The sequence below is a fragment of the Pinus tabuliformis genome, chromosome 8 (assembly GCF_031772625.1).
Source record: "Pinus tabuliformis cultivar Carrire ecotype Pingquan chromosome 8, CPIR1, whole genome shotgun sequence".
In the NCBI taxonomy this organism is placed as follows: domain Eukaryota; kingdom Viridiplantae; phylum Streptophyta; class Pinopsida; order Pinales; family Pinaceae; genus Pinus; species Pinus tabuliformis.
Genome location: NC_142294.1, coordinates 1822010763 through 1822036020, shown reverse-complemented (window position 1 = coordinate 1822036020; position 25258 = coordinate 1822010763). Strand labels below are relative to the sequence as shown.

Genomic DNA, 25258 nt, shown 5'->3' with positions numbered 1-25258 from the left:
AAAAAGAGTAGAAATGGATCCCATAAATATAAGAATGGAAATTCTATGAGAAATAAGAGTTTCTTATCCAAATAAGAGAAAAAATCATCTTAAGAGAGGAATGTTCAAACATTTGATTAAGAGTATGATGAATGTCTACTCATGGCCATAGAGAGTAAATACAATTATGAAATTGAAGGAAATTTTTTTGAAGGTACAAGAAGTTAATCATTATTTTGATAAAGAATCCTTTAATCTCAAAAAGATTCAATTAGAAGAAGAAAACTAAATTAAAGAAATTAGTGAAAGGATAAGAAAAATAGTCATGATAGATTAGAGGATGATAAAACATCTCTAAAAGAGCAAATATATAAGAAGCATGAAACGAGAGATTCAAATGTATATGAAGAAACTATTATCCCTCTGAAAACCTAGCTTGGAGAGGGAAAGAGAAAAGAGGAGATATTCACAAATTAGCTGATAGAATGGGAGAAGAACAGTAAAATAGTAGACTAGAGGTTGTATTCTTAAGGAAAATATTTAGAGAAAACGAAGGCCAAATTAGATCTGAATCTCATATTTTCTAGAGGATCTGAGATGCTACACAAAATTCTTAGAATTCAAATGTGTCCAGGATTTAAATTAGGTTTGGGTTACAATAAAATCCATGAGATCTTGAAAGGTAATCCAAGCAGAAATTCCCCAGAAAAGGCATAATCCCTTCGCCACACAATTACACTTAAATGAAAGGCTAGTCAAATTAACAGAGGAAGTAAAATAATGATGAATAAAAAAAGGAAAATTCATATCAACTCCACATATGGCACTAAAGGTAAATCGATGTATTAATAAGAAAGGTAGAAAACGTTTGATAGAACCACTCCTCCATGAAGTTCATATGCCCTCAAGTACCCAAATCTATTTTATGGTCACTGTTATTGATATCATAAATTTTGACATAAGGTCGCTAATTGCAAATGTAATAAGTTTATCAAAAATGAAAATGTTAGATCTAATTAGTTTTAAATTTATCTATCTAGGAATTCCTATGCTAGCAAGGAAAATGCATTTTTTCCTATCATGAATGAGATCAAATTCCTGAATTGTAATATTTTTGGATACAAAGAAAGTGAATATAGAAGGATATTCTTGAATTTTCCTAGGTAGGAGTTTCTTGAAGAATCTGAACAATAATAAAGTTCAAAGAGGTGGGAGAAAAAGCCAAAGAAGTCTGTGGAATGTGGATTCACATTTTATGCTCACAATCAATAAGGAAAATGGTATATATATATTGGGTTCTTAACGGACATTATAGGGGGGGCATTAAAATTCTCTTTCTAAGGGAATATAGAAGAGGGGGAGTCACATTCAATAATAATGCACCAACCTACATAAAAGGAATATTTATTGTTAGTTTAGATGAACAATGTCAGCCAATGTGTAGCGAATGTTGTGATATCACATTTCATCCTAAGGATTGTGAAATTATAAGGAAACTTGAGTCTAGTAAAGTGTTAGCAAAATAAATTTGAACTCACAACAATGTATATGTCTTTGATGATACAAAAGTAAAACACTATATAAGAAAATTAGATGGTACTTGGTTATGGAAGAGAAGCATGAGACATATAATTTTATACAATGTTATGAAACCAACTTACAAAAAGGTAAAAAAGTGTTCGGTGCTAAAAGGTGTCTTTTAAAACTCCTAATTGCCTCACATTAATTATCAACCTGGGTAAGTCTTTTTGTTTCAAGTGTGTAAAAAATATGTGCAAGCTATAAATCTAGAGAGTAATTCTTTTTAAGTTGAACTATAAGACATGATACAAGAGTAAACAGATGGATTTATAAAACTCAAGTTGCAACTGTTAACGGAAATATTACATCCAAGCATCAAGAATTAATCTTCAACTGAAATCATACTCAAATATGAAGCAAGGAATTAAATTGAAAATAGCATCAACCGAGAGCATAGTAACATTAACAAATCTCTTTCAGCTGGTTGTATATGAATCACACTCTATCTCAATTAAGCAATTGAAATGGAAATGATGTCAACCAATAGTTCAGTAGCATTAACCAATCTCTTTCAGCTGTTTCTATAACAACCACACTCTTATCATAATAAAAAAGATTCAATGCCTTAACTGATAATCAATTTAACCTAGAGTAAGCATAAATGGAATCAAATGAAAAAGCTGCGAAGCACATAAGGTTAGAATAAAGGAAAGTAAACTAACTGCAATACATGAAATCGGAAAATAGCAAACAAGATAAACTAACAGAGAATGGAAAAAACATCAAACCAATTAAACTTGCATGAATTAGAAAGATATAGCACAGAGGATAACAGTTTGCTCCACCAGAGGTCGGGCCCTAGCCACCATCGAATACTTCTAAGCTACTTCAGAGAATACGAATGATCAACAACGTAGATTATGTATTAACCATTGAATTCAATCCTCGTTACAATACGTTCGTCCTTCATAATAACATTCTGTACACTGAAATTACAATTGAGGTCCCAAGCGAAAAGCTAAATCTCTCCATTATCCCCTCTCATCCTATCCTATCCTATCATATCTCTAATCATCTATCTCTAATAATCCCCTTCTTTGATATCTATTTTCATTTAAATACACAAAGAGCAGGGAGAAGTTACAACATAGATGATTACAAAATGATTCCCATAACAAAATTGGATTGTTCACAACAAATTGACCAACAAGATCATATTTGAAATATCTTTCCATCAGGATCAAATAGAAACAGATGGAATTTGGTATTGCCACTGAGATAATTTGGAAAATGATCGCGACAGTGAATATGAAAAAATCGTCTTCAAATAACCTTTCGTTTCTCCTAGTATGCACATAATTTGGGAAAGCTAATCACCATAACACTAATTCTGTCCATTCTAAACAAAATCCATGTTTTAGATCTTCTAGATTCTTCTCCATTTGCCTGAAACGTCTAATGAAAAACTTTCACTTCTTATTCTAGCAAATTTCTGAGTTGGAATATTTAATGATGAGCTGGAGATCAAATATGCAATCTGGAAAATATCTTGGAGGCTAAAATGGTGAGTGATGTTACAGAAAATTCATTAATAAACCATCATTGCTAAAATCATGCATAATAATCATCAATTTATTAAAAATAAAGGAGAAGAAATAATATTTATCGATAAGAACATAAATAATTATAAAATGGAATTATATGATAAACCATGCTAAATGACGTAATAAAGAATGGTAGAAATGGATGATATATGCATTAAAGAGTGATAATAATAATGACAAACTAGCGGTCCAACATACCCCCAAACTGAATATATTGCATGTCCTCATGCAACCCAAAGACTCTATATTAACCAAGCAATAATACAAAAATTGTTCATCCCAACTCATGAAATGGATGGAACAAATGGATTCTTCCTCAAATAATGAAGATTCAATTTTAGCAATGTTGATGAAGGCATAACAATTTTTACATTGACGTTCAACTATATGTATATGAAGTTGCAACAAAAAATGATATAAGTAACAACAAACTTCATTAACCATTTTCTCAAAAAACTATAAACCAGATTTTGCTGAAATTTTGCATGTAGATTTCTACTATATTAATGCTTCTATGATCAAAAATTCAGATCATTGTGGTGCACGAATCATGAGATATAAACAAAATGGTTGTAGGTGATAGTACATTATTTCTAAAATTTGACAAACTAATCTAACTTGAAATTTTTTGGGTTTGTGCATTTTAATGATACCTCTTGGTTTTCCAGAAATCACAAGAATTCAGTTCATAGTTTTAAACATCTACACAAATCAATGTCTGCACTATATAAAAATGAAATTGTATGCCTTAAATGAGAAAGAAAGTAGAAAACATCCATCATGTGTAGCAATTCCTCCCCCAAACTGGATAATTAACATGCCCTCATGCAATTTTAGAAAACAAATTGAGGTGGTTACTACAATTTGTTATAATCTATGCTTGGTGTAAAACAACATGGAATAAGGGAGGTGTTGAGAATGAATAAGAAGAGCAATGGATGATAAGGAATAATAATGGTATGGTCATAATAAAGAAATAAATTAAAGGAACACTCCCCCAAACTGAAAGATATTATGTCTTTGAAAAAGGGGAAGTGGTAAAGAGGTGGAATGAAGGATGATAAATAATGCTCAATGGATTTTGCATGAAATTCTCCTAAATTTGTAATAAATCATAAAATTGCACTATTTTACCTCAATCTCTACCTCCGAAAAAAATGTGGAATGGTATGTATGGACTGACGTTTGTTGAAGCTGATGTAGGCTGAGTTGACATTAAAAGTGATGCAGAAGGTGGAATCCAGGCAAGCACATCATGTTTGAACAATTGTTCGCGTTCACGAGTTTCTTGAGCCTCTTCTGTTAGTGGCGATAGTGTGGCCTTCCTATGAATAGAGTTCCCACCCATACTTGTTGTTCTCCTGTAAAAAAATCACTACGCTACATGCAAATTTCTTGAATCCACAGTTTTAGTTTTGAATAGCAACACATAAGCCATATGCAAAAATTTAAATCAGAAAAAACTTTTGTATAAATGAAATACTAATATTTTGTCAAATCAACAAGTTATGGTAGAGTGTAGTAATTATATCACATGCCATCCCATAATGCATACGTTCCTCCTCCAATTGGAATAGGAAAAGTCTTGTTTTGATGGAAAGCCAAGGGAACGAATAGTATGGCAGTAAATAAAGTAGAGTACACATATCAATGATAGGACGGTAAGGGATATGGTCATAATGAGAGTAGAGTGTGTAAAGATAGTTATGAATAAGAGATAGGATGCTTTGTATTGATGATAAGTTACGCGAAAAAGAAAAGGACAACAATATGCCAAAAAGATGCTTTTTTGACAATATTCTAGCAGAAAATAATGAGATTGATCAGAAAACAATTTCTCATGCATAAAGGTTCAAAACAACGAAAAATTAAGGAAATAAATTCTCTGATAAAAGGAGGGAATAAGAAAAGGGTATTATAGTAATAATTCATGATAAGATATAACTTCAATACCATAAGCAGAGCCTCTGCTTCCAATAGCCGTACATAGCCTCGGTAGAGTTGCTTTTTAACCCATATGAGCCAGGATCCTCAATTTATAAATGGAGAGTTCCACTATTGTTCTATAGAAAAGATTAGTGTGCTGGCATGGTAACCAGATAACCACACTGTCATTAACTGGGATGTAGCAAAAGTGATCAGGCCAGCTCGTGATGAGATCTCCTATTCCCAAGATATTTTTGCTATCCAGTGGATCATAACCCTGGGTGTGGTTGCCATAGTGGGAATGTCACCTCGCTAAATCCTTATGAACATGGTAGGCTAGCTCTTAATGAGACTCCCTATCCTCTATCTGTAGGCAAAATTTTGCTGTTATTACACAATTTTATGACAAATAAAGGGAGGCTTAATACTCCTTAAGAGTAGGGATGGTGGAAGAAGTTGAACATGTTGAAAATAATACTGAGAGGTGGGGGGGGGGGGTGAATCAGTATTGTCAAATTCGTTTTCAATTTATACAAAGATTTGCACATCTGACTAATGAAACTTGTGTATACCTTCCAGGCTTATAATTTAATTTATTCTTTGGATGTTGATCATTAATCTGTGTGTCAGAACCATATAACAGTAAGCAGGAACAGAAAAGTAGAGCAGATAGTCACACAAAAGAACACAAGATATAAGGTGGAAACCCAATGTCGGTGAAAGCTACCTGCCACAATATGTCTCTATCTTCTTTCAATTAGAAACTTCTTTTTTACAATGATTCTGTACTTGTGCAGTCTTATACCAGCATGCAAGCTTTAACCTGCAGAAGGCTACAATCTTCTCTTGTTCTCCAGAATCTTCTGGAAGGGAGCTACAACCCCTTTAGCTCTTGTACTAGCTGAGGTACTTGTACGTAGGTGCTGACCTACAGAAGGCTTCTCTTTTCTTCCATGGACCACGTTTCATAAATTTTCAGACTGGATCCATGAATATCAATCAAACATCAAATAGATTTGCAATCAACCAACTTCCTTGTACAAATACTGAATCAATAACTTCTCAGAACACTGTACCAGTAATCAGACACCAATTCAGAACCCGGAACACTGTAGTAATAAACAAAAGTAGCTAAAACATATTTCAAGAAAAGTCTGCAAATTCACCAATACAAATCTGCGTACGTACACAGTATTCACTTCTTTAACCTGTGGATATCCGCACCTCCACTGTGTCGAACCTACAGGTATCCACACCTGTGCTCTGTCAAACCTGCGTATATATGTGCCTCTGTTGTGTCGATCTTGCAGAATACGTGCCTACGCTGTGTAAAACCTGCATATATCCGCACCTTCTCTGTGTCGAACCTGCGGGTATCTGCACTTCCACTATGTCAGACCTACGGTATAGATCTGCATGATAATTTATCCCTTTTCAGACATCAATTATACCCAGATTATTAGATCCAATCATGCGCCAAAGAGATATCGACCTATTAGTAGATCTTAACCATCTTGTAATGCTCAGGTTCCTCCTTGATTCAGATCAGGCTATAACTCACCAACCGATCACCAATATTTCAGATATTTCTCTTCTAAAGATATTCAACCCAATAGTATGCCCCTGCCAAATGATCTCCTTTCTCTTTTATAGTCTAGGCCTTACTCAAACCATGGTCAAAAACCATAGAGATCTAATACTAGGGACCCAATACCTGGGTTCAATACTTTAGATGCAAAACCACAGAACAAAACCATAGGTTCAAAAATGTTGGACTAAATACCATGGACCAATCATAAGATTTCCCATGTGAGCGTGCTTTTCTCTGCATAAAAGTGCATGTACTGGACGTCCGCACCTTTTGATCGGTACACCTGCGTATATGTACACATTTTTTGATCGGTGAACCTACGTATGTCTGCGGCTTTGTGAAAAGGAACCTGTGGGTATCTTATTTTCTTCCACTCTGAGAGCCTGAACTGTGATCTGCCATTTGAGTCAGTTGCCATCAAGGACAACACTTATGTCATCGAGCCAAACCTATGCCAAACCTGTGTCATAATGCCAACAGAACACGTAAATAGAAAAAATATACCCATAATCTCATTTATTATAGACAGAGAAGATTATAACCAGGAAGGGTGGAACCAACATGGTATTAATATGATCAATTAGTATCTATACAACAGAAAATGATGCAGTAAAGTAATATATAAATAACTGTGTCACTTTTCTTAAAAAGAATCTTTCATCAAGTACTTGTCCTATTAAAGAACATAACGTGAATGATATTAACTCGCTTCAATAGAATCCATAATTCTTGTCCTCATAAAAGTAGTGTACTTCATGCTATGAAAGGGAAACAGTAAAATGTGGTTGAGATAAACTAGGAATAATCCCACAAGAGGAAGGAGGTGCTATTCACAACACACAAAACTTCACAACAAGCAAAATGTTGTTCCGAAGAGGGAACAAAAAAAACTCAAAAAGTGTTGTCCCCAAGAGGGAACAACAAAAAATCTCAAAAAGTGTTGTTCCCGAGAAGGAACAACAAAAACACTTCAAAAGTGTTGTTCCCTAAAGGGAACAACCAAACTAAAGAAAACACTCAGAAAGTGTTGTTTCCTGGAAGGAACAACAAAAACACTTGAAAAGTGTTGTTCCCTGGAGGGAACAACAAAAACTCAAAAACACTCAAAAAAGTGTTGTTCCCTATAGGGAACAACAAAAACTCAAAGACACTCAAAAAAGTGTTGTTCCCTAAAAGGAACAGTAAAAACTCAAAAATACTAAAAAAAATGTTGTTCCCTAAAAGCTCAAAAACACTAAAAAAAGAGTTGTTCCCTAGAGGGAATATCAAAAACTCTAAAAGTGTTGTTCCCTTGAAGAAACAACAAAAACACTCCAAAAAAAGTGGTGTTTCCTTGAGGGAACATCAAACTCTAAAAGTGTCATTCCTTTGAGGGAACAACCAAAAAACACTCAAAAAATGTGGTGTTCCCTTGAGGGAACAACAAAAAACACTTGAAAAAAGTGTTGTTCCCTTGAGGGAACAACAAAAAACACTCGAAAAAAAGTGTTGTTCCCTTGAGGGAATAGCAAAAAACACACCAAAAAAAGTAGTGTTCCCTTTAGGGAACAACAACTATTCCCTGGAGGGAACAACAAGAAAACACTCAAAAAAAGTGTTGTTCCCTTTAGGGAATAGTATCTATTCCCTGGAGGGAACAACAAAAAAACACTCAAACAAAAATTGTTATTCCCTTGAGGGGAAAGCAAAAAACACTCCAAAAAAGTGTTGTTCCCTTTAGGGAATAGCAAAGGGAATAGCAGTTGTTCCCTGGACAGAACAACAAAAAAAACACACAGAAAAAGTTTTGTTCCCTAAAGGGAACAACAATTGTTCCATGGAGGGAACAAAAAAATCATACTCAGAAAAATGTGTTGTTCCTTGGAGGGACCAACAAAGGAAAACATACAGAAAAACAAAAAAAATACTCGCAAAAAGTGTTGTTCCCTTTACAGAACCGTAAAAACACACAGAAAAATGTTGTTCCCTTTAAGGAACAGTAGTTGTTCCCTGTAGGGAATAGCAATTGTTCCCTGGAGGAAACAACAAATCAACACACAAAAAGGTGTTCTTCCCTTGAGGGAACAACAAAAGAATACAGGGTGAGAAAAAACACAGACAAGGAATTATCCTTACTTCTCTAAACAATAGAAGGGCAATCATAAAAAGAAATAAAAGCAATAGAGAAAAACAGGAAAAAGAAATTGTATTTACAGAAAAACAGAGAAAAGCAATCATATTTACAGAAAAACAAAGAAAAGCAATCATATTTACAGTAAAGAAATAACATTTTACATAAATGAAGCTATCAAAGGATTGCCTTTTGCAACTGAAACCTGCATGGTGGGGTCCTCATAGTTCAATCGCCAATGGAGGGGAAACTACAATTTGAAGGAAGCAACACCTTAAACACAAAAACATAAGAAAAATAAAAAAAGAAACAACACTTTATTTAAAAAATAGTATATAACTAAATAGATTAAGTTACAACAACTATGATGTTATTTCCTAAGGGAGTATCAATCTATCAATGGAAAAAAATGATCTCTTGGAAAAATGTATTAGCAGCAGTGACATGAATCTTCAAATGGAAATCAATTTTTCATTTCTTGTGTTATGAATCCATTAGGTAATGAATTGTATGAAATGCCCATTTGTCATTAAAATTTCTTTCAAGAATCACTTGTCCATAAATTTACCTTCTTTATTCTCCTAGGACCTTAACAAAATAAGTGTCTACCTGCAATAAAACATTAAATAATGGAGAAAGAGAGGTGATCAGGCTCCCCTAATCCAAGAATCATGCAAAAAAACTAACAAGTAGTTGTTAGGGCCTAAACCTACCTCACGCTGAGAAAGGCAGGATCTAGGGTAACATCAAACCACACTTAACCTGGTAGCTAGCCCTACCAGGTTGAGAGAGGGCTCTCTCCTTGTCAATCTCAGGAAGATATGATCAATAAAGCTTGAGACGACTGATATAAAGACTAATTTTAGGCTAGATATATGCTCAGAGGAGTTTGATTGAGTTTAATTTTGCTTTGCTGGCTCAAATGTGAAAGGCAAATTTGGGTCTGGGGAATGGACAGAGTCTTGTAGAGATCTCTATGGGGTGAGGTAGGCAAATGGTTTAGTACTTCAAATTGAATGAGATGGAGAGATTTCAGACTAGTGAGGAGTTGCAAAGGGCATGAAAGTCTCAGGGATCCTCTTCAAATAGCTGAAAACATAAATAACTAAACAAAACCCTAGGTAGAGCACTGCAACTTCAATGAATTCTACCTTTATCCTTGTTTCATTCAGTTAAGATGAATAGAGAGAGATGATGGCATACATAAACACATGTAAAATTGCAATTAGAGAAGGAAAATCAATAACAAATCAAGTTGCCACAAGAATCCCACAAAATGTTGCAAACCCTGGTCTATTCCTTTGCCAAACTTGTAAGGGCCTGATTCCTATTATGAGAGCCTCAATCTATTATACACTAACAGATCTATTTTCCTGCTGATTTAAAAGTACTAAAATGAGCTTACTGACCTTCTTACATAGCTTTAAACATTTAACATCTTATCATTTTATCATAAGCAACATAAATTAAGGTGAGCATTCCATTGATATCAACTTAACAAGAGTAGTCCATGGAAAAATACCTATTCCGGCGGTTGCTGATGATACCTTTGTCTTATAGCTCCAACTGAATGCTCCTTCTGACCGACCCAACCGGATTTACCTCCCAGCCAACTGTGAAATAAATTCCTAGCCCAGGAAACCTCCACAGGTTCCCTAGCCTTCCGTGCCCAAGTCCAACCAGATATAGTGTGTCCTCAAGAAGAATGTGCAAAACTAGATAATGATACTTTCCTCCTCTCAAACCCAAGAAACCTCCACAGGTTTCCAAGGTCTCCCAAAAATCATAACAAGGCCAAACAATCACAACCAACCCCCACCATCCTAAGCAAGACTCCAACTCCCCCCCTTTTCTTCCTTCCCCATTCCCTTTTTATACCCTCTTTCCTCAACCACCTCTCATTAATGTCATTAACTTCTCATCCATCCTTAGTTGACTTCTCTTCTCCCAAGTAAGCTAGGAGTACATTTGGAATTGTGACATGAATATAAAATTGAGAATTTAATGGGAAAGGATCATGTATTCTCCCAAGTAAATCTGAAAAGTACATTTGGGAATGTGAAGTGTAATTACATGGAGAGGACCATGTCTTCTCCTTAGTAAATGTGAGGGTACATTGGGGAATGTGAAACGAATAAATATATATTGATGATAAGATGGAGAGGACTATGTCTTCTCCTTAGTAAATGTGAGGGTACATTGGGGAATGTGAAATGAATACATATATTTTGAAATAATGGAAGGAGACCATATCCTACATAATATTCAATTTGAGAAGGTAAGTGGGGAATTTGAATAATGGAAATCATTAATTTATATTAGACCAATATTTCTCAATATTTTTAGATAATGTAAATATTAACAAAATTTGTAGGATAAGATTTAAGTGGGGCATTACATACACCCCTCCTTCAGAAAACTTCGTCCCGAAGTTAGAATGAAAAGATACAAGGAGTTTGAAAGCATAGCAAACCAGAGAGAGTTATAGCATTAAAATTCGATAAGTCAGACAATGACATTACTTCCCATCAAGAGTCTCCAACTGATCTATATCTTCCTATCCACCCTGGCCTACTTCCGTTCCCACCCTATCCATCCTCTGCTGCTCTATCAGTGGCAACGGCCATACTAACCACTGATAAAACCAACATGGTGGAAGCGTCGAATACCTCGATCGAACTTTCCCCAGCAGGCATTTGGCAATCGTCATCACACGTCTACGGGGAGCGTTCAGCTGTCCTCCCCACGATTCCAGGTTTCGAAGGATACACGGTGGGAAACACCTCCACCCCTCCTTCAGAGCACGGACCACACTACAGAGCTGGTTGGACTTGTCATCGAATAATCCAGTCAGGTCGTCTTGCCACCTGTCATTTTCATTTAACTCATGTCATAGGAGTGCATATCAAGTAGATACCAAATGTAATAGAACAATGTGCATCGTACCTTTCCTCATTGGTCGTCTCGACCTTCCCCAATGGAATAGTAGATCTCGGTTATCATACAGTTCTTTCCAACCTGTAGTTTAGTTCTCATCCATGCATATATACAACCACAAAATAGATATAGATACATGATCTTAAACATCATGTTTATTAAGCCCAGTGTCCACGTGTCAATTTTTTTGTTGTTCATACTGGAAATAAATCTTACATCATAATTTCACTAAGTCATTGATTAGATAAATCATATCTATATAAGCCTATACGATGCAACAATAACTTTGACAAGTCATGCACTAGATAAATTGTAACCAAGTAAGTCATACATTTGGTCATACATCCAACATGTCCATCATCAATACCAAATCCATCAATTGATTTTCACGTGTCCAACCAAATGTATATAATCTTCATAAATAACATGGAACTGCAAAATAGAACCTTAACATAGGTGGCTATCTATGTTAAAATGGGCATCATAAACGCTCATGTGACATCCTTGTGGAACCCCTTGATAACATTTAGAGTTGAAACAAATTCAATTGTCCACCATGGAAAATAGCATTTGAACTCAGATATGCTATAAGGTGGTACCAACCAAAATATTGGCAAGCAACAGATTAGTGCACTATCAATTCCACTAGAAGGCGCTAGTATAAGTTTCATGCATATAATTTCTTTAATACCTCAGGATCTATGACATAGATTCCATGCTATATGAATCTTTATTCACCCCTGAATCTATAACTTTTTTTTTTTAGCTTTCTCTTTTCCTTCAATTTGTTCCTAACCTAAGAAATTGCCATCCAATGAAAATCACATAATCTAAAATTGAATGGATAGAGAGATATTTTGCTATGCTAGCTAGTCGCAATGCTAGGATACAGAGAGTAGGAAACTAAGGAAAGTTACTAGCAGAGATCCTAGATCAAATGAACAAAAACAAAATAATTGAGAAGGATTATGCTATTGTTAATGACAAAGATCCTAGATTCCTAAGTCAAAGAAGTACTGCACAATAATTAGCAAGGACTACTTCTCTTTTTTTTTTTTTTTTGCATCAGCATTTGTCAAATAGAAAAATCCACAAACTTGGTCTTCGTAGATCCACATATAGAAAAATGCTCCTCTACCCAACTAATGATGTTTAGGAACATTGAAATGGGTGCATTATGGGAAGAACAGAGATATAAAATGTAGGACAGCAGTAGGAAAATAGAACAGAAACTTCCATTCCAAATATATTGGTTAATATCCAATATAAGAAAATAAAAGCCAAATCCTATATCATTAATTTCAACATCTATGAAAATTTGTCCAAGATCAAATTCTAATGGCACCATAAGAATTCCAAATTTTACAAGCATTACAGTCTAATGCAACATTCAAAAGTTCAGAGATAACATCTGAGCTATACGAAACAAAGAACATCACAAAGGCCACCATCAATATCATTAGTGCTTAGAGAACGATAACGATGAACTTATGCCAGATAGAAATATACATTGATCACCAAACCCTGTGTTTATCAAGAAATAATATTTCCATAACTTAAATATGGCACTCTTTTGTTTTGAAGGGCAAACCTTATATCCTCGATGACAAGTAAAATACCTTTAAGAATGAATATTAGAAGTCTAATTGCAAATTTAGCCTCTACTATTAGACAATTACAAAATCATTAACATAGGCAACAGAGAAATAGCTCCCCACAGGTTCATCCTCTAATAAATTTAGATCTTATCATATATCCATGAAAATGGAGCTAATTTATCATGTATCCATAAGTTTGTAGTTACTGCCAACTGCATTGTATTAAGGTTTCCGTCAATAACAATGAGAGGTGAGCTAGGACATTGAGAGTGGGGCAGTGGAGACTTGGGCTCGAGATCCCTCCTACATCATGTGGTTGTTTCCCAAAGGGTTCAGTTCACCCCACAAGGAGGCAATTGTTTGTTCAGTGGTTGAGCCTCAAGGTCATTCTCTTAGGAGGGGTGGTATATGCGAACAGTATACACTGTAAATGTTGTCCCAACTCTTGATAGGTTGTGGATGCTCACAAGCTTAAAAGAGGACAACAAAGGTGACATAGTATTGTTTCAGCTCCTGGAAATTAATTTTCCCAAAGAAACTTTTAAACTTCACATGAAGAAGTTTGGATCATGCAAGATAATATAGAAGGTGGAGGTAGAGCAACCTACTCTAACTCACCTAAAGAATTGGATATCGCACGTATGATGAACATTGCTTAGCTCTGCAAACATATGGAAGATGTGACCAAGAAACAAGGATGATAACCTTGCAAAAAGATGAATACTAGACAAATGATCTTATCGAGCAATGGGAAGGGAATCTCATATAAACCAGAAATTAGAGCAATTTTGAAATCCTAGTTTTTTGAACAATGAGATCCAAATATATTTTTTTTTTATTTGGAGAAAATCTGATGCAGGAACATAAAGTCTACCTTCTAGAAGTAACGATAGGCATGAACTGCGATGGAGGTAATGCATGCTTGGCTGTAAGTAATGCTCGTCAATAGTCAATAGCTAGTTATGCATGAGAGGTGAGTTATTAAGAGAGAGTTGACGCTTTTGCATGGGCAGGGAATCTCGCCAAATTGGGCAGTGAATTATTGTCCATAACAGTAACAAAGGAGATAGCGATCGACTGAGGAAGGAAATGAGCTATGGTTTCTCCAAAAAGGAGCCAAGTGTTAGACTCAAAAAGACTGATAACTTGGGTATCCTGGAAACTACTAATTTTTCCCCAAATAATATATTTCTATTTGGGCTACTTTTTTCCAACATATTGTCTTTCTAAGAATTTTTTGTAATATGAATATATATTTCCGGAACTGGTTTGCATTCGGGAGGGTTGAGAAACCCCAGCAAGGAAAGGTTCCAACCATTTGCAGGCCAAATGAACCACTGATTGTATGGGCATACTCCAGGGGCACTACAATTTATAAATAAAGAATAAATCCAATAATGCTAAAAAGAAACAGAAGTCGTCATTTTATGCTCACCTGAATGAATGATAAATTAGAGAACTCAAATCAACAAGAAATCCATTGTTATGGATTCCAGTCCATGTAACTTTTAGGACCAAAACAGATGAATTAGGTCATAAACTGCATTCTAATCAATTTTAACTCAAATAACTTCACATCATAAAAAAAAAAAATTGCATTTAATTCAACCTAAACCCAACATAGGGTCCAAAAATTGTAGTAAAAGCTGTTAAACCCTACCTCAAACCCTAACTGGACCCTTCTTTGTTGTTCTTCTTATCATCAGTAACAACATCAGTGACTAATGAAATGGGTCTGTCCTCAATGACTTCATCTATAAGCCCAAACTCCTTGGCCTCATCAGGTGACATGAATGTGTCCCTATCCATAAACTGCTCAATCTTCTCAATCTTCTGCTTTGTGTGCTTTGCATAAAGCCCATTAAGCCTCTCCCTGGTCTTTAATATCTCCTTGGCATGAATTGTAATATCAGATGCTTGTCCACTAGCCCCACCCGAGGGCTGATGGATCATGACCCTTGCATTGGGGAGGGCCCTTCTCTCCCCATGTGACCCTGCAGTCAACAGGAGGGAGCCCATGGAGGCAGCCTGGCCTATGCACAGTGTGGTCACAGGGGACTTTATGTACTGCATGGTATCATAGATTGCAAGACCTGCAGTGACCACCCCACCTGGGGAGTTGATGTTCATGTTGATGGGCTTCTGGGGATTCTCGGACTCGAGAAAGAGGAGCTGCGCCACAACCACTGAGGTTGTGTCATCTGCTATGGGCCCATTTATGCATATGATCCTCTCCTTGAGACGTCTGGAGAATATGTCATATGCTCTTTCGCCTCTTGAGGTGTGCTCTATCACCATGGGGATCAGACCATATGACCTCCTGGGATTGAACTGATTCTTCAAGGGTTCGGCAAGTGAGCCATTCCAAGCTCCAGAGATCGCTTGAAAACATGTTTTGTTCACTTTCATTCTCATCGAGGCGAGACTGGCAGACCAGCGGCTCTCAACGAGGAAAACAAATGAAAAAGAATAGGAGTTCCTGAGTAATACAAATTTCTTTTACTCAGAACCCCATCGAAAGCGTAGGCTCTTCAGACCCAGAAAACACAATCTTCCCATACTATGGTGCCACATGTTAGGAACAACCTTTAAGGCATTGCAATCCTTCAATTGTCATGGAAAATCTCTAGTTATAATTAGAAGTTTCCAAAGTGCAAGAGAGCAATGACCACTGTAATAGCCATAAGAGAGCAAAATGAAGGTGTTGAATCATGAAGGGATTATGAGACAAAACAGTTCATTTCACAGAGCCACATCTCGTATTATATTTACCCTAAATCTATAAACCTCTCATACACAGAATTGGTTGCCTGCCAATAAAAATGATTTAATAAAGAATGCTAAAACTGATATTATCATTCCACATAAAACCAGAAGAAGTATCTCATAAGCACACGTTACCCCACATCTCCATGACAGCATGCCGAATAACTAAGGGATGCCTACCGAAGCCTGATTTGTACTGTGCCTAGATTTACATAGGAATAAATACAAATTATCCGGAATCGATCATGAATGTTTACTCGGTGCTCTTAACTTGCATGGCCCCCATTCCATATTTACTTGTTGAAATTCATGTTCAGAGAAAGTGATTCCTTTGCTCCATTCTCCAGCTTGGTCATTCTTCTTTCCTCTTTCGAGGGAAACCATTATGCTATTAATTTTCCATGCCCAATGTAAATTTTACCTTCTTAAGAGGTAGTTTATAACTTTATACCCCATGTATTTTCAAAAGTAGCTTCCAACCCATCAGAATAACGAACTAAATCTTTCAACATAAATATCTTCATATTTTATTAAACTAAGACACTCATTTTCAAACACTCTAAGAACTTTCAACCATCATTAATATTACTTAGACTACTGTTGCCATTGCTAAGGTTATAATAACCTCGACATATCACAACAGAGAATTTTGCCTAAAGTTTTCCCACTGAATAAAAGATTCTGTTTGAACTCCAGCTCAAAGCAAAAAGGTCTATGATATTCTATGGTACCCAATTTAAACTCTGGGTACATGCAAAGAATTCTGGTTGTGCCCAAGTGTTGGTATCTACCAAGAAAGATCAAGTCCTACTAGCTGGCAGCCTATCTTGCAAAGCAGTGCATAAACAAGCTTTAGGATTCCAAAAACTTACTAGACTGCCCAGTGCAACAAGGAAACAATACAGTGACCTGTAGTCCCTCTGCCTTCTTTGCTTCTTACTTGGGGATGCATTCAATACCCTTTTTAGCCTTTTACTATACAAAAGAAAAGAAGTGCACTGACTAGACTTGAACCTTTCTTTAAAATATATGGATTTTCAACTTTATATTCTTCTACATTACTTTAAGAAAAGATAAAATGGCCTGAAAAATGTAGTACCGAGAATTCCCTCTAAACCTTTTCTTGCCACAAATGCTGCCAAATTTCCATAGAAAATTTTAGAAATTCTGTGACTCAGGTTCAAAACTCTGCGGTAGCTAGGAGGAGACACCTAAAATCTAGTCATGTCAAAAGTTGGCATCAACCAGATCATGTGCAATCCCTGGGTGATTTTGACAGCTTATATGCCCTTGGGTTTGGTTTCTTAGACAGGCTAATCCCCACAAGTCACTGACATGCTAGCAGGATAAAAAAAACAAGAATAATTTTTATTTTTCTCCTTTCCCTTTTACTCCATGTTCCACCATGTAATTTAGTACTCACGACAACAAAAAGTGCACACACCATTGTATGTTTAGTTGTCCATTCATGTTGTGAATCTGCAAGGTACTGCTTACAACACTCACAAGCATGCCAAGCAAAATGATGTTACAATTCAAATCCTAAAGAAACAGATGCGGTTTAGTCATCTTTCTCTATTGTTGCGCGAAGCAAATATTGTCAGGATACCAGTTCAATTCTAATAAAACCACTACAGGACCCCACTTCAATAGAATTGATAATACTCTGACCCCAGTCGTGGCCATGGTAGCTTTGAAAAAATTAACTTGGAAAGACTACCCCTCGTGTCAAATGGAAATCAACCATTGCATCTTTCACTTGTCTTTGTCAACTACATTAGATTCAAAATTGGAAGAATATCATTTTTCACTTTAAAGTACTACCATCCCTAATCCGATGACATCACATAATCAAACAAAAATTATAAACCATATCGCTCAAATGCTATCTATTCACAGAGGGAAACCAAGCTATGTGGTAGTCACACATCCTCAATAAGTCCTGGACAATAGATTAGTAAAAATTTTGGACCTTACATGTCCTGTTGAATTAAAAAAATGCAGCACCCTAAAATAACATGCGGAGCAAGACTGCCAATCTGTCAGACTAAGGAAATCAATAACTGAACTGACAACACTGAAATTGTCCTATCTTACAATGAAGTAACTGAAATCCTCCCCTTTACCAAAACAACAAAACAGGTATATCTTGAACATAATATATTTTGACAAAATTGATACTAAAAAACCTATCAGTATAAACATATAGGTAGATGACATCATGAGTATCCTTCTGATGGTTGTCAGATTACCAGTGTGGTTAGAAAACATATTTAGTAATCTCAATTTTTTTTTTTTCAAAAAAAATGTCACAAGGCTCAACTCTTAGCAGCAAAAATTATGTTCATTAGCTGTCAAAATCACGTTTCAAAAAGTGTTAGAAAAGATTTCGTAATGTAAACATCTTAAATGTTGGACAGAGACCCAAGCAATAATGAAGGCATTTAAATTCTAAATTGTAAAATGTATGGCATTTAATTTTGAATGGAATTACAGAAGTAGTTATAAGTGATAACATAACAGGAATTCTAAACTAAAGCAAAAATGTTAATGAAGAGATTCAGACAAGCTGCAGAGACACAAAAGCATGAAATAAACCGAGTAATGCAGAGGAGAATTTGTAGCACATAAACAATAAATTTCATAAAAGCGTTTGGAGGAAACCCTTAGAAATCAGAATATGGGATGGCAAAATCTTGGTTAAGATAAATATGAAGCCTAGAACCCTTTTCCCCTGGAAAATACAACAATGGGTATTTTCTGATACATATGTGCACTTACCCTCAAACAAATGGGAAAGTTTATATCCACTATAAATGACAAATGAAAAGAACTGAATATGCATTGGCTATATTTAAAGTTACCTCCCGAATCAATCGTAATATGGACTCAAAATATCAAATTTTGCCCATTTTTAGGGCAAATCAAATAAAGGGTGAATGGCATAACATATTGCAAATTTTTACAAAGCTAAGAACATAATACCTAAGCCTGGTTGACCCATGAATCTTATCAAACTACCCAAGATACAAACGGTACTCGATAACAAGATATGATAATAACATGAAAGGTAAAGGAAAAATATGAGGATTATTGTGAAAAAGGAAAATTGATTTCACTGCTATGAAACAAAACACTCTGAAGTTTTTCCAAAGCTGTAATTTCGGAATGATGTCTATCAGATTTTAAAGCAGGAGATATCCATCATTTTTTTTATACTAATTTTGGTAACAGTCCTAAACCTTTTTGTTGATTATTTCCGATGTCCAACGGCTGGAGTGAAACTTGAATTCTTTTGTATTATATCCTGAATAAAGTTATCAACCTTACAGATTTACATGGCATGATAACAGGACAGGAGGAACCATCTTTGGCAGCTGAAAGATGGGGAGAACAGTTGCAAAGGAAAAAAAAAAAAAAAGTAAACTGTGGGAAGGAGTCAAACAAAGTAATGCTTTCTGCAATGTCAAAGCTGACAATCAGTATTGTTTAGCCTGTGCTAAATGTAAATATAAAAAAAGCACCTGGAGTATAATTCCCTTGAAGCAAAAGTAGTTTTCCTTGAAGGATTACAACAAGGTGAAAAATGACTCCAGCTACTAACTTAACTGCTATAAGTGAATGAACATGTAACGTTGTCTTTGCCAACATGCTCTATTTAGCTATTTTGTCAAAAGAAACCCGTTTGGGAGATTTCAAGAACCACCAGTGAGTTTGATGTAGTATTTCAATACCTAGATTTTAAGAGGAAATCCAAGAGTTCCTATTTTCTTATGCCTATGCACCTGTGGCTGTGCAATTTCTTTAGATAATGTATTTATGTAACCAGTTAACAGAATCTCAATGGCATCAATCAATTTTGCTTGTCAAGTGAACGAAGAGGAAAATTATAGTTAAGTTCACAGAATCTATGCATATACATGGATCTTATGATTTCACAAGTGTAAACGTGGAGACTTGGACACAATATACAGAACAGAGGGGTATCATAGACCCATGTGCATGTATTCTGATTTCACTGTTCTAAAAGAGGAGACGACAAAGATATACGTAAGAGGAATGCCCTCACTGCTTCTCATGACGCATATTGGCTCATTTATTCAACTCTATCTCTCTATCTACTGACGCTGCCACAAAATTTCTGTCAACAATGGCAACGAGTAATGTAGATTTGGGCGAAGAGTTGCAGAAAACACAAGGATCCGCTGACCCTCTTCCAAATACAGAGAAAACAGCAGAGGAATCAACTGATACGACCTCCTCGGCGGAGTTTACAGTGCCTGATATTTTGTCGCCCTTTAAGTTTTCCATTTTCGAGCTTGCTCACAGGTACCCACTTTCTCCCCATACCCATCTCGCCAATTTTTTGTCTTCGGTTTTGTCTGCCATGGATGTGACTGGTAGACTAATCAGTGGACAAATACAGGGTCGTTTTGGCGCCTGTGACTCGATGCAGAGCGCTCAACAACGTTCCCCAGCCAGCCCATGTCACGTTTTATTCTCAGAGAACAACCAAGGGCGGATTCTTGATTTCTGAAGCCGCGGCAGTGTGCAGAGAAGGCATCGGGTAATTGTATTTTAGTTATTTACTCTTCACTGCAGACTTTTCAAGATCAAGAAGAATGAATATGGTGATTTATGAGAGATCCTGTGCATGACTAGATTTCCGAACTCGCCCGGGATATTCTTAGAGGAGCAGGTGGAAGGCTGGAGAAAAGTGGTGGACGCCGTGCACGAGAAGGGCGGGATCATTTTCTGTCAGCTCTGGCACGTTGGCCGAGCGTCCCATTCTGGTAAAATCTCCTCTCTGTTTTCTGTTTTTCTCATTGTCAGTTGCTGTTGGAGATTTTCCGAACAATTCGCAGTGTTAATGGCACATGGTCATGTGTTTTTTTTTTGCAGTTTATCAGCCCGATGGAGGAGCCCCTGTATCTTCTACAGACAAACCCATCGTAGATGGCTGGACCATCCTGATGCCGGACGGTAACCGGGGAGACTATTCCAAACCTCGAGCCCTTGAGACCTCAGAAATCCCTGGGATCGTCAATCAGTTTCGCCTGGCAGCCAGAAATGCCATGGCAGCAGGTATACATCTTTGAATTTCTCCTGTTAGGCTTCAGGCCCTAATTAACTTTTGATGTTCGGCAGTGTGTTTTGTCCTCCGTTGTGCCCAGAGAAGCGAACTCTTTTAGTGGGAAAATTCTGGTTATTGGGACATCAAGCTTCTTCATCTAGGAGCTCGGTCCAGATTTTTTTTTTATTTCTATAATATTATTTATTCTGTCAGGAATTTTACAAGCGCATTTAAGTTGAAGCAAAACACTAGCTCTGTCATATCCCTAGGCACTAAGCCATTGGACTGCTGTTGAAACATTTTGACATTCTAATTTTCTGGATTTTCAACTATTTAATAAGAAATTTGATTATGGAATAGCTATTTAGTGGGCTTTGGGTCCAGATTTTGAACCTGGCTCTGATACCATGTGTAAGGGCCTGATTCCTATTATGAGAGCCTCAATCTATTATACACTAACAGATCTATTTTCCTGCTGATTTAAAAGTACTAAAATGAGCTTATTGACCTTCTTACATAGCTTTAAACATTTAACATCTTATCATTTTATCATAAGCAACATAAATCAAGGTGAGCATTCCATTGATATCAACTTAACAAGAGTAGTCCATGGAAAAATACCTGTTCCGGCGGTTGATGATGATACCTTTGTCTTATAGCTCCAACTAAACGCTCCTTCTGACCGACCCAACCGGATTTACCTCCCAGCCAACTAGGAAATAAATTCCTAGCCCAGGAAACCTCCATAGGTTCCCTAGCCCTCCGTGCCCAAGTCCAACCAGATATAGTGTGTCCTCAAGAAGAATGTGCAAAACTAGATAATGATACTTTCCTCCTCTCAAACCCAAGAAACCTCCACAGGTTTCCAAGGTCTCCCAAAAATCATAACAAGGCCAAACAATCACAACCAACCCCCACCATCCTAAGCAAGACTCCAACTCCCCCCCTTTTCTTCCTTCCCCATTCCCTTTTTATACCCTCTTTCCTCAACCACCTCTCATTAATGTCATTAAATTCTCATCCATCCTTAGTTGACTTCTCTTCTCCCAAGTAAGCTAGGAGTACATTTGGAATTGTGACATGAATATAAAATTGAGAATTTAATGGGAAAGGATCATGTATTCTCCCAAGTAAATCTGAAAAGTACATTTCGGAATGTGAAGTGTAATTACATGGAGAGGACCATGTCTTCTCCTTAGTAAATGTGAGGGTACATTGGGGAATGTGAAACGAATAAATATATATTGATGATAAGATGGAGAGGACTATGTCTTCTCCTTAGTAAATGTGAGGGTACATTGGGGAATGTGAAATGAATTGATATATTTTGAAATAATGGAAGGAGACCATATCCTACATAATATTCAATTTGAGAAGGTAAGTGGGGAATTTGAATAATGGAAATCATAAATTTATATTAGACCAATATTTCTCAATATTTTCAGATAACGTAAATATTAACAAAATTTGTAGGATAAGATTTAAGTGGGGCATTACAAAACTGCAGATATGAGTGTACAATAATGCTTAAAGAATTCACAAGAGTCCAACATTTACCAATGACTGAAAAACTACTAGATATAGGCAACAAACAACTCATGCTAGGCTTTAGGGGTCGAATTCATGAGTTTAGGAGCTGTCTCAACAAGATCTAAACTAAGAACTAAAAAGTAGGGAGTGGAATAGCTTGCCTCTAAAACCTAGGAAACTGATTCATTCAGTTGCAAACTACCTTTTCATGATGTATCTACCTCCATGAGTGAAAATTTAGCATATTTACATAAAAATCCATCAATTCACATCAAATTACATCATTAGTTTGACTATTAGAGAGAGAAAACTCAAACTGAGAAAAAAACTAGGCGAAAAACAGAGTTTTTTGGCGAAAATGACAAATTTTCATCCTATGCGCCGCACTCCTGTCCTTGTGCGCTATGCTACTTTGGAGCTGATTTTGGAGACCTTCCCGTGCACCAAATTTGCTTCAATTGGGCTTGTTGGGAAGTTCTGCTTGTCTTCTCTCCAGAAAAAGTGGAATTTCTGCATTTGGTGTCCATTTGCCCCTCCAAAAACGAATTCTTCCAACACTGCTTCCTATGTGGCCAAAAAGGAGCAGAAAGGTCATTTTTGAGGTGTTTTTCACCCTTTTGGAAGCTCAAAACTTGACAAAATTTCTTGCCCATGTGTGAGCATTCATATTTTTTCCTGAGGAATCCAAAAATACTAATTTTTCCTCCAATTGAGGTACCTAGCAAGAGCACACACGAAGTGGCGCGGTGCACCAGGTACAAAAACCTGTTTTTTACTTCAAAATTTCAAACTTTGCAAAAATTATCCCAAATTTCTTGAAATTTGGGCCGAGTGTCCTGCATCAAGTGCTGTGTTGGGCTAAGGAAGCCTCAACCAATATCTAGAGTTTGTCTTGCTCTTTTCTCTTCCTCAATGCTTTCCTCAAGTTGGCCTTCAAAATCCTAATTCTCACTTTGCACCCCTTGTTTCTTGCCAAGTAGTGGTAGGCCATGTGCCTCAACATATTTTTCTCTCTATTGGCCTTCTCCAACATCTTTTCCAAGTGCATTGTTGTCCTTTCAATCCAAGATTCTCAATCAACTTAAATTTCTTGTTCTAGTGGTGTCAATTTGGTTTTCCTCCTCTTGGCAGCTTGCCAGTTTTCTCTAATATTTTGGAGCTCGATGATCGTTTTCTAATCCTCTAACTATTTATTCCTCTGCTCAAGATAATTAGTTATCCACTTGGCTCTTTCCAAGTTTAGAGACAAGTCATGAATGTCATCTTGCTGCTCCTGAATGATCTCCTTGAGCTTTGAGCTCAAATCAGTGTTATCATCCTGAATAAGAATGAAATTTGCCTATTGACCTCCTGAAGGCCCCTCATCATGTAATGATTGCTTACCCTTGTCCTGTACCTACTTTGTTGTTGAAGGAGACAAGATCCCTTCCACCACGGGTGGAGATAATACTCATTTTGTTGTTGCAAACAATCTACTAATCCCCTTTTGGTAAGTGACAAACACTGGCACACTACTGGTTTGGGTCTCATGCACCTTTTGCAGATGTGAAGGTTCTCTTGCCTCATGAAAAACTGATGGGGGCACTTGAGGAGCTGCAAAGACCTCATGTGAAATGAAATCCTCCCATGAAACATTCAGCAAACTGAGCTAATGCAAAACCATAATCTTGATCAATTCAATGTGATAGATGATGTTATACTGCTGATGAGGAGGCTTCCTTTGCACCAATGTGGTCATCTTCTCAATATTCTTGCAAATGAAATAGGGGAGGTTCATCATCCTCACCGTAGTGAAATGCATCAAAAATCTGATATGATAGGTGTATAAGCAAGAAAATCTACCCTCATAGCTGAAATATTTGATTATGAGTTTCATTAGGGGAGCATATGTGTCCCGTAGGTACCTGAAGGGGAAGACCCTACTAACATGCCTCTGAAAACCAGCCTTGATATAAGGCTCATAATGATCTTTGTCCACCAGCTGCCCCTTATTCCACTCCTCACCTACATTCGGAATACTGGTTGCTTGAGCTATAGTCTGAGGTGTCAAGGTGAATGTCACACCTGCGAAATTGACTTGGCCATTGTGAAGATGGAGCACAAAGAGTCTGGCAAGCTCATGGTGGTATTTGACTCTTTCCACCATCTCACAAAATTGATAACAAGATTGATGTTGGAAGCATGTCATAGCAAGAGGATAGGCCAACAACTCAACAAGTGAAGTAGGCTCCTCCCAGTTATGTTTTCCACTCTTATGAGGTCTCTTTGGTGCATGAATTTCTTTGGAGGAGTCATTGACTGTTTCCTCATTTCTATCATAAGAAGAATCTGACTCCATGTTTGCCAATGCTTGAGTTTTTTTAGATGAGTTTGAAGATATTTTAGAGTGACAATAGGTATTTGCTGCTAAAAGATAGGGATTGATGAGTGTGAAGGGACTATGAATGAGGGGTTGGGGATGCTGTTGGTTGGGTTTATGGGGAATATAAGGGTTCGAGGAATAATATTTAGGGTTTAGGGTTGTTAATTAGGATTTGGGATAAGTGAAGGTAGGGATTAGGGTTATTACTTTTAGGGATAGGGGGAATAAGTAAGTGTGAGTGAAAAATGAAAGGATGAAAG

At 36.6% G+C, this 25258-nt stretch overlaps 1 protein-coding gene across 1 annotated transcript; it reads left to right on the top strand.

Annotated features, from left to right (window-relative positions):
* Positions 1-20093: 20093 nt before the first annotated feature.
* LOC149243557 (12-oxophytodienoate reductase 7-like) lies at positions 20094-21146 on the top strand. Its single transcript, XM_089367829.1, has 4 exons — positions 20094-20361; positions 20459-20599; positions 20695-20825; positions 20935-21146. Exons 1-4 carry the CDS (start codon positions 20183-20185, stop codon positions 21129-21131), a joined length of 648 nt encoding a protein of 215 aa, XP_089223955.1. The 5' UTR covers positions 20094-20182; the 3' UTR covers positions 21132-21146.
* The last annotated feature ends 4112 nt before the right edge of the window (positions 21147-25258 follow it).

Bases quoted from the DNA above. Each gene is read 5' to 3' on its own strand.
- LOC149243557 (XM_089367829.1), top strand. From the start codon at position 20,183: ATGGCAACGAGTAATGTAGATTTGGGCGAAGAGTTGCAGAAAACACAA. The intron at 20,362-20,458 runs GTACCCACTTTC...GGACAAATACAG, and splicing joins ATTTTCGAGCTTGCTCACAG to GGTCGTTTTGGCGCCTGTGA. The intron at 20,826-20,934 runs GTAAAATCTCCT...TTTTTTTTGCAG, and splicing joins TGGCCGAGCGTCCCATTCTG to TTTATCAGCCCGATGGAGGA.